Source organism: Fundulus heteroclitus, chromosome 8 (genome assembly GCF_011125445.2).
Source record: "Fundulus heteroclitus isolate FHET01 chromosome 8, MU-UCD_Fhet_4.1, whole genome shotgun sequence".
Classification (NCBI taxonomy): domain Eukaryota; kingdom Metazoa; phylum Chordata; class Actinopteri; order Cyprinodontiformes; family Fundulidae; genus Fundulus; species Fundulus heteroclitus.
Genome location: NC_046368.1, coordinates 31,593,855 through 31,604,982, shown reverse-complemented (window position 1 = coordinate 31,604,982; position 11,128 = coordinate 31,593,855). Strand labels below are relative to the sequence as shown.

General features: G+C 39.9%; 1 protein-coding gene across 1 annotated transcript; it reads right to left on the bottom strand.

Moving 5' to 3' along the window:
* Positions 1-2,955: 2,955 nt before the first annotated feature.
* Positions 2,956-3,619, bottom strand: pnx (posterior neuron-specific homeobox). The gene has a single exon (XM_036140723.1). The coding sequence runs from the start codon at positions 3,617-3,619 to the stop codon at positions 3,254-3,256; it is 366 nt and encodes a 121-aa protein (XP_035996616.1). The 3' UTR covers positions 2,956-3,253.
* Between the last annotated feature and the right edge of the window lie 7,509 nt (positions 3,620-11,128).

The following is an 11,128-nucleotide window of genomic DNA, read 5'->3' as shown; positions in this document are numbered from 1 at the left end:
ATTTTATCTTTTTAAATGTAATTTTTTTCAAATAAATTTTTTTCACATTTCTCTTTTCAGATTGAGTTGTATGAATTGCATTCTCTTCAAATGCGTACACATGAGGAAGCTCAACAAGCTGAAATAGAAGGCCGGCTTTGTTCTAGAATCTCTGGAGATTACTTTGCAAAGAAGGATTTTTCAGAAAATTAAAAATATTATGGACAACCCTGAGCATCCTCTACATCAGACCAATGTTCAACAACAGAGTTTCTTCATTCAGATGCTTCTTCAGATCTGCTGTAATATCTGGAGGAGATCCTTCCTGCCTGCAGCCATTAGCATCTACAACAACTTGTTGAAGAAACCCCCATGAGTTATACCAGCATTTAATTTCCCTATGCGATTAATAAAGTAGTTTTGAATATGAATCGAATAAAATCTGTAAAAAGATTTTGGAAAAAATTGTACTTAAAAAAATAAAACATGAAAAAAAATTTAAGAAGAAAAAGGTTTCTTTGAAAAAATAAAATCTGAGAAAACAACAAAATTACTCTCAAAACCTTTTATTGATTAAGAATTTTTTCAAAATGTAATTTTTGTATTGTATTTTTTTTCCTTCAAATTTCCTTTTACAAAACGTGTCATTTGCTGGCAGCAATAATAGAACAAAATTCGCTCCATACGAATCCAAGTTAAAAAGGTTCTGGAGGTCATTCCATACAGAAGGAGCAAATGTTTAGGTGTTCCTAGTTATGTATGCGACCCCTCTCCTATTAAAAGACCGGATGTCATAAACACTGGAACGATCTTTGAGCAAGTTACAGAAATAATGTGGTAAATTGCATACCAGTGTCTTTGCAGTGAAAAATAACAAGTTTTTCTTCTAAGTACTGATGATGTTCAACTGACCTGCTAATAAAGATCTCATATGATGAGTCTTCCGGTGTAAAAGCAAGGTTCCATTTAAAGATCACTGCAGTACTTGAGCCAAACCATTTCTTTGTAACTCTGCATTCATGTTCAAGGTTTTTGTTCTGCTGGAAGCTGAAGCTCTGCCCAGGTTTCAGGTCTTTTTCAGCTTCTAACAACTTATCCTCCAGGATTGTCCCATATTTAGCTCCATCCAGCCCACGCATAAACAATGACCAACCTCCCTGCCCCTGCTTTGTTCCTTGGTCTTCATGATGCTGTTTGTTCATTAATGTTGTCTAACAACAGCTGGATTTATAATGATATTAAATTATAAATAAGTGGATTAACTAATAACGTGATTTCTGAAGGCAAAGGGGTTATTCAGAGGTATTGGAATAAAGGGGGCAGAATCTAAGTGGACGTCACTCATCAGATTCTTATTAGTAAAAATGTTTAAAAATCATATAATTTTTCTTCCACCTCAAAGCTACAAGATGCACGACTCTATGTTGGTCTATCCATCACATAAACCTCCATAAATACATGGAGGTTCATGGTTGTAATACGGGCCGTTTCACACCAACAGTCTTTGTATTTCCAAATGGAAACGCTCGTTTTGAGGCCACCAGATGATTCCCTAAAATACTCCTCTGCTTTGCTGTCAGTCCCTGTTCCTGCTGGATATGCTGGTGGGTTAAAAATGGCCTGACATCTGAGGAGGAGAGTGGGAGCCAAATTACATGCAGATGTGCTGCAGAGGGATTGTCTCTGTTTATGATAAGTGTGTCGGAAAGACTTTTTGCAGAAGGCTCAAATTCTGTGGTGGTGTTTCATTTTTTTTTTTATTTCGTATAACAATGAAATCATTCATCAGTCTATCAAGAGTTGAGCATCTAAAAAAAAGCTTTTGGATCTATTTGTGGAGATCTAAACAAGCAGTACAATCAACGTCTTTAGGGTTCACACTGACAAATATTTTTTATTTTATGGAGTTTTGCTATGATGGTGACATTTGATATTTCCTATAATACATTACTTTATAGATTGGTGAGAAATGTTGTTCATTCATTGCTCATTATCGGATCAACCGCGGTTGTGGATTCGTAATGTGTCATCTATCGCCACCAACTGGTCAGAACTGTAACTACAGCACCACCGGATCAAGAAATCAACCTCGGCCAAGTTTGAGTTCAGCAGTTGTTTGACCCGCTTCTTTAATGGTTTAAATTACCAACACATATTTCAGTTAATGCATTGGTTATGGAATTTCATGTTAGAAAAACATATTTCTCACGACTAGAACTAAAGTCTGCCTGGCCTAAACAGCAACAAAAATTCTTAATTAATAAATTACTTTTTCAAATTTACCAACTTTTTTCTTTTTTAATTTTTAAACTTTTTTGTAGATGAACAACTTTTCAAGTCATGCCAATCATTCCATATTTTACTTCAGTAACAGAAATACAACAATTTGCGTGAATGGAGCGACGCCACATGTCATAATCCTTAAAAAAATGGTACAATTAACACTGGTTCTTAAGACAGATGCTTCGACTGATCTCAAGTATAAGAAAACACACACAAACACAAGCGATTCCACATTGTGATAATTTATTAAACAAACATGATATCAGGTTGTTATAGAAAAACTTAAGTACATCCCAGCATCTTGAAATAACCACCTTTAAGCTCTATTTTCAAGTCTTACCACAGACTCCCTATAAACTAAGCGGAAGGTTTGCTGTTTTAACCGCAGTATATGTACAATCCATATCAGAAGTGACCAAATGTGGGAGCACGGGTGTTTTTCCAAGGCATTGCAGTGATAATGAGACGTTTATAAATTTAAAAAGAAGTGAGCTAAATTAAATAAAAAAAAAATGAAGTTCATTTAGCTGTCAGCTTACGACAAAGTATTCCATTTTCTGTTGATCTTTTCTCACAAAAGCATCAAATCATGTGCAACAGATGGGCCAACCTGCAGTGAGGAGAACCGTCCTCCTTTAAGTCTCTGACTTGCAAACACTCAGACTTTTAATTAGAAGGCCAACTTCGAGAGTATGTTTTAGCCGAGTTAAACCGTTCCTTCTGTTTAACAAAGCCAGTTTTACATTAAAGAAGTAAACAAAATATCAACACAAAAACAAGAATATTAACTTAAAATAAATTCAGTTAAAAACGTTTAAGTTTACACATTTTTGTAAAATTAAATTAGCAACTAAGACACATTTCTCTTTATCAAAATGATTTCTGATCAGTCCCAATTTGGTAACAAATCCTCCCCATGGTGGTGCGTGTTTGGAAGGCTTCTTATGAATCTGGTCCATTATGCACTCAAGCCACTGCGCGCTTTTACGCATCATGTGTAATAGTATGGGCAGGGCATCGGGGGCAGCGCTGGAAGCACCCGGAGCGTGGGGGCTTGCTGGTGGTACAGGGGCTTGCAGGAGAGGGGCGCGCAGACCGCAGGCTGGGACGGGAACGCCGGTAAGAAGATGCACTGCTCCTCCTGCGCCTCCATCTCCCGCGCAGTCAGACGCTCCTTCTTCCACTTGGTGCGCCTGTTCTGGAACCAGATCTTGACCTGAGTCTCGGACAGGCGGAGGGCTGCGGCGATGGTGTGCCGCTCCAGCACCGACAGGTAGCGGCTTCTCTGGAAGCTGCGCTCCAGAACCTGCAGCTGTTCCAGGGTGAAGGCGGTGCGAATCCGACGGCTCTTTTCCATCTTTCCGTCTTCCTCCTTAGGGTTTTTATTTTCTAAAATAAAAAAAGCGAAGAAGAAGGAAACATTAGTTACAGACAACTTGAAAAGACTAAATTAGTTTTGCATCACCGTTTGTTTCACCTGCGGTTGGTTCCTCCCCAGTCGAGATTAATTTCCCAGTAAACTTAGTTGGATCCAAGATATCCATCACGGAAAACGGCGTCCTTTGGATCTGCGCTAATTTGGCTGTAACCGGCTGCATGTCTGCTTCTGGGCTCCTGCGTCCCTCCTGAGTCTATATATAGACAGCGAAGCCGAACGCTCTCTTTCAGATGTCCATTTTATACAATGTGAAGCCATTCGTCTTACAGGAACAGTTGTATAACCTTTGCTGAGGTGCAGACACGCTTCGGCCGTGTGGGACGCCCGCGCTGGCCCTTCAGAATGTAAATGAGGAGGATCCGGGAGCTCTGAGCCTGTTAATTATTGTGGGGGCATCTGGTCCAAGTGTGCGCTCTTTCATTCCCCCCGTGTTACTTCTTGTACTCAGACTTGTCATTCTTTGCAAATGTGCGATTTTACGCTGGTGAGACACGTGAAGGCTGGTTGTGATGCTAATTGATAGACCCACGGAGGAGAAAGTTGGAGCCTTTCTCTTTTGTGTCCCAGTTTCCAAAGCGCCAGTTGTCCTGTTGTGTGCAGTGCGGGGAGGCCAAAGACAACTTTATGACAGGAGGGCATCTCATTATTTCAAATACTTGATGTAGTTTATGGGCCCTCCTGGCAAAAGTGATCAGGGTTAGAACTTTTTCACATTGTGACATGTAACAGCCACAAACCTCAGTAGAATTTAATGTGAATATAAGAATAGTTTTTTTTATTTTATATAAAAATCAGTAAAGTGGGGCTTGCATATTCAGTCCCTTTTCTGTTACCCCCAATACAATCAAGTGCACCCTTTAGAAGCCCCCAAGTTATTAAATAGATAAGATCTGTGTGCTGTGATTTAATGTCAGTATTTAAAACAGTATCATGGAAACCAAGATACACAGCAGATTGGTCAGTTCGAGTTGAGGAGGAGTTTAAAGCAGGTTTTTAGAGCAATATGTGACTGCCTCACTGAGCTCTGTTCAATCCAACATCTGGAAATAAAAAGAGTATGGCACAGCTACAAGCGTACCAGGACATGGCCGTCCGCCCAAAGTGACAGAATAGCCAATTAGAGAATTCGCGAGAAAAGCAGCAAAGAAGCTCGTGGTAAGTCTGGAGGAGCCGCAGAGATACACAGCTCAGGTGGGAGAATCTGGTGACAGGAAATTGATTGGTGGTGTACTCCACACTGCTTGTCATTATAAAAGAGTGGCAACAAGCACTGGTTTGCTTGTTGCCACTCTTTTATAATGACAAGCCGCCTCTGGACTTAGACAACTTTATTTGTAATTTTGTATGCACAGAGTGCATACAGAACAAAATTTTGTTGCATACAGCTAGTGAATTGCAGTGAAATTAATTTACAGTATAAATTAAATTACAGTATAATTCCTTACCTCAAGCCAGGTAAGGGTCTTTTTGGTTAACACAGAAAATATTACGCCGGGCAGAAAACGGCAGACAGAGCTAAAATGGAATGGGTTAGAGCAGGGCTCACCTACACGGGCACCAAGTAGCTCCCGAGGACCACATGTGGTGCCCATGAGCCTGTTCTAAGGAAAAAACACACAATCCATCAGCTGCATCTAAAACTTTATTTTATGCTCTTACTCTTCCTGTTTATTCACATTTGCGTTTTTTTAGATTTAAAATGGCAACATCTATAACAAAGCATGAAAAATGTGTTTATTTTACATAAAGTAAAGGTGAACTCTGACTGGTAGCCCTTCATGTGACACAACACCGACGAATTAGCTCTCGCTTTCAAACAGGTTGGTGACCCCTGGGTTAGAGCAACACATATCAACATGAATTAACATGCCTCAGTCAAAGTCCAGACCTAATTACAGAGGAAAATTTGTGGAAACACTTGAAGATTTATGTTCGGAGATCCTCTTTCAGCAACATGCGGATCTACAAAGTGTTGACCCACGAGGACACAAGAGAAATGCATTACCGCAGTTTTTGGAGTTTTATTTAAAAATTGGCACCAAGGAGACATACTATTTTTCTTCTATGTCACATATGCACTACTTTGTGTAGGTCTGTTACATAAAATCCCACTCAATACACTGAACTTTGTAACTGTGGGGGAAGGGGGGGGCACTATTTTTGACTAGATGTATTATATGTAACCTCTGTGCTAAGCTTTCAGCACCACCATTAACTTTGCAATTAAATCTCACTGCCTCACCTTTTAGCCCACATTACTGCTGATGGTTTCCTAATAACTCAAATGACCATAGCTCATAGCATCAAGGGGAATTTAGAGTACAGCAGGGGGTGAGGGGTGGGGGGGTGGGTGCAAATGTTCCTGAATGTGACAGCTGCCACATCGCTCCCAGCTACCGGCACCTACAGAGCCACGGGTGTTGTAAGACTGGGACAGGTCGGCCCATCGGGACAATTAGCAGATGTCTACAGTAGGCTTGACCTTCTCTGACCCTGGGCATTGTCCCTCAGGACAAGAGGGACACGGAGAGAGCCAAACACAGAGGGGACCGGCAGACACAAATGATTAACAAAGAAAAGGGTTTCATGGTGATGCATTTAGTCTTCTCGACCTGCACCTTAATCCAAACTTTACTGATGAATAATAGATTTATTTTGTCATGTTCAGATTCATGGGAGCAATATGTAATTCTCGCCTATACAGGGTACTTCCACCATCAAACTACCAGAATACAAGAAGGAAAGGGTTTGTTTTTCATTTGCTGATAAAACTTAAGACAAGAAGTCAGTTGCACAAGAATCACTTCTTTCATATCAATATTTTCATATGGGCTGGTCGGAGTATGTCAAAAACTGCCTGAACATGGCACAGAAATGAATACATATGTTAATAAATAAATTAAAACCCTTGCTGTTAGCCAAGGGTTATAATATGCCAAGATTGAAAGATATTAGCCGTGGATTTAGGGAAGCCATCGCTCCTGCCCATCATTACTGGTTTAGGCAGTTCCATAATCTGCTAAGTGGTTAAGGCTATGCTAAAGTGGAAAGTACATCCGCAATGTTTTCAATGAACCAATTGTTGCTGCCCCTCATAATCTAGAGACATGTGTGGTTCATATGGTTTATGGCAGCTTTAACGCTGATATTAACACTACTGTGCTAAGTTTATGCCAAGGCGGGAGGCTCTCAGCAATGGTCTTTAAGAAGCTGTTGCTACTTCCCTTCATCCCAGGTTTTGCCAGGTTGTTGGTCTGCAAGTTTCACGTTTACTTTACCGCTGGCATATTAAGACCATGCAAAGGTGGAAGATGTCATGGGTTTAGGCACCATCAGGATTAGATTTAATCCCCCACTGATATGGCATAGTTTATACCACATTACAGGCAGTAAACGGCAGGAAATCTCAGGCTTTTGGCAGCTCAGTGGTTTTCAAGTGCATTAAGAGCACCGTGTTAAGGCTATGCGGAGATGGGATAGTTTCTAAAACAAGGGTTTCAGTGTGTTGCTGACGCTATCGTCAGGCTTCTCCATAAAATTATACAGTCTATACTGCTGTCCGTGCAGTTCTAAAGTCAAACACGATGACAGCTTAGTTCCATATGTGTAGTTTCAGACTAGTGGGGAAAATAGCCCATTTATCAATTTGGCTAGAAACTTATTCTACCTATTACACCATGAAGTGATGGTACCGGTCTCCATGAGGACAGATACGGCACTGTCCATTACAGGTTAGTAAACTTAAGCCTGATGTTTGTTGGACTGGGGAGACTTGGTGCTAATGGAAGATCCAGTCCCCTAACACTGGAAGTCACCTATTAGCATCCATGTTTACAGTATTTATTCCCATCTAACACTACAAAGATTTGTGATTCCTCAATATAAAATAGATTGCAGATCGCTGACTTTTTCTGGACCGCCTACTGTACAAAGACAACTGGATGATACGCAAAGAGACAAGTGAAAAATGTAACTGTGTATTTCTGAAACACACAATTCAAAATGTTTGAGGTCTATAAATTCTTGCTACCTTGAATGAACACAGATTATGGCAATGGGTAGCCTACAACCAAAATGCTTATTAGATAGAATAAAATAGCAAAGTCACATCAGTGCCTGTCTTCACAAAGATTCTCAGAGTCTTCTCAGAGAGCTCCCATCTTAGCCTAAAAGTTCCTACCAGGAGTCTTGGCTTAAGAGTGATTCAGATGGCTGCTGAGAGCCACTCTGAATCGGGAGATGACAGAAACTCCTGTTACTGAGGAGGTGTGGTTGACCCATGCGGCTAGGTGTGAAGCTGTCTTTTAAGAGCTGTGATTGGTTGATGGGAATAAAAACAACCCAAAATGTGCTCCCAGTGTTCAAAAGAGAGAAATTAATTGATTGTGCATGTGTGCCATAATCATGTAATTTAGCTAATTTAATCTAATTGTCAATTTAATTGTCACCCTGCATTAGAACGTTTGAACGCACCTTTTTTACTTTCTCGTCATCAATTTTGATGTGCTTGTTATGTTTACTTGCCATACTGGTCATTTTCCTACTTCATCTATTTGATATTAATGCACTCACCTGTCTCACACACACACACACACACACACACACACACACACACACACACACACACACACACACACACACACACATACAAATATACAAATATATATATATATATATATATATATATATATATATATATAGATATATAGATAGATAGATAGATAGATAGATAGATAGATAGATAGATAGATAGATAGATAGATAGATAGATAGATAGATAGATAGATAGATAGATAGATATTACAACCAAGGTTTGCCAAATCCAACCTCTGAACGGATAATGAGCTGAACCTCAAAGCAGATGGGCTACAGCAGCAGAAGGCCATACTGAATGCCCCTCCTGTTAGCTAGAAACAAGAAACTGAGTTAACAATTCACACAGGCGGACCAAAACCGGCCAATAACCCACGAGAAAATGTTTGATCTGATGAGTGTTCCTTTCAGCAGCAACATTCAGAGGATTGGGTCAGAATTGGGTTGACCACATGAAATCATGAATTCATCTAGCCTTTTATAAACAGCTCAAGCTGCCACTGGTGGTATGTTATTGTTAGGGAATTAGCTTGGGACACTTTGGTACCCTTAACAAATGGGTTTTAAAGGATACAGCCTACCAGAGTATTGCTGCTAATCATGTCCATCCCCTAGGACCACAGTGTACCCTTCTCCTGATGACTACCTCCAGCAGGATAATATACTGTGTCCCAAAATTCAAACAATGTTTAACCGATCTCTTGAATGGGACAAAAAGTTAATTGTCCTCCAGTGGCCTCTGCACTCAACAGATCTCAATCCAATATGATTGACATCATGGATGTGGAGTCAACACCGCTGCAGCAGCTGTGTGATGCAAAATCTCCTAGAAATGTTAGCAAGGCCTTGTTGAATCCATGCCACAATGAATTAAGTCCATTCTTAGGTCAACCCAATCCACATTGGCATGGTTTACAACAGAGTAATGTCATGTGTTAAAATGACCCAGTCAAAATCTAAACTGGGAATCCATGACATCAGATGGAAGCAAAACGTTCACAACCTAAAGATCTTGAGTTATTTTGTGTTGATGAGCGGGCAGAAATTTCAGATGCAAATCTGGGTGAGACCTAATCCACAGATTTCTAACTGTAGCTCCAGCAAAAATGTCCCGCTAAAAAGTATTATCTAAGGAGTCAAATCTGCTTCTACCCTTTTCCCATGATCCCTTTCCTTTATTTGGGAATGTTCTGATAACATTTTTCCAGGGTGCACTGAAAAATATCAAAGTTACATGCATGTCTTCCTGTAGACGACACAGATGTGTCTCCCCTGGAAGAGGAAAGAGGAGGAGAGCACAGCACCATTATCTCCTTAACAATCACTTTGGGGCGTTTAAAACACCCCGGGAATCTTTTAGCATTCCAGTCTTCCTTTGTGCAGTCTCTGCTGACACGCTTGCTATTGTGCTTGTCGTAAACATGCTGGTGATTGAACAACCCTGTAAACATCTTAATAACTGAGAGAGGTGTGGGGTGGTCTGCGGCCACAAAGACCCTAGTTTCCTGTAACGTTTTTACTAGAAAGCAATAAAACAAAGGGGTTAATGAGCGAGGAGCGTATTAGCAAATATGAAAATAAAGAATTAGATTGAAATGTCAGGATTATTTGTGTAGCACCTTTGTGTTATACAGCCCTTTTACTATTGTGCTGATCTGGGAAGTAATAACATGGCTTGTGTGTGTTTAGCGGGACAGCATGTGGGCTGCTCATGGATGCACCGTCTTATAGAGTATGGAGGCTTTACCTTGACGCAGATGTCCAGGGTTAAAATCCTGATCTCAGTTTCTCATTGTGCCCCTTTCATGTCTAAAAACCCTGTGAATAAAGGACAATAGTGCCACAAAATTGTATACATTTTTTTTGTGGATAAAATTAAAAGCCTGTCATTTGAAATGAACCATTTTTATGAGTGATAATAAAAACTCCCGTTTTTCAGTTTAAAAAAGATCAAGTTGTTGCAGCACCTGTTCCTTTTTTCACTGTGAGAAAAAAAGCAAAAATATAAAAAAGGTAATAACAGTTTCGGTTGCTTAAAAGCTGAGTTTTTCTATTAAAATTATTGACATTAGGTTAAAATGTATTTGTTCCTGTGATCAATAGAACCATTGTATACTCAATTGTGTTGCATCCAAAAACTTCAGTGTATTTTGTTTATTTATTTAATTATTTTATTCTTTTTTTAAATTATTGTTATTATGTTACAGGTTTACTCAAAGTAGACGGATGAAGAAATGAAAGGAAAGGAAAACGTCAATTTCACTTGAAAAAATGAAAAAGCATTTGTATTAAACAACATTGACAACAAGAAATTTATATTTTTTGGTTAATCTCAGTTTCTCTTTGTGCCCCTTTCCTGTCTAAAAACCTGGTAAATACAGGGCAGTAGTTCCACAAAATTGCTTAAAACAGTTTTGTGATAAAATGAAAAGTGATATTAGGAAGGCCTGAGAAAAGCTTGCCCTTTGAAATGAAAACTTTTTATGGGGGATATTGAAAATTCCTATTATTCAATTTAAAAGGATGAGGCTAACGTCTCTTGAAGTTCAAGCAGCTCCTGAAGACCTTCTTTAACTCTGTGGTGGCATCAGCCACTTTCTATGGTGTGGTCTGTTGGAGCAGCGGCTTATCTGTAGCTGAGAGGAAGTGGCTGGGTAAACTCATTAGGAGACCAGCTCTGTCCTGGGATGCCCCCTGGACCCAGAGCAGGTGGTGGGAGACAGGAGGACTGTAAGAAAAATCACATCACTGATGGACTCCATGTATGGAGCTGCTGCAGAGCTGGAGCTCTTTTAGTGACAGGCTGCTGCATTCTAGATGCTCTAAGGAACGCTT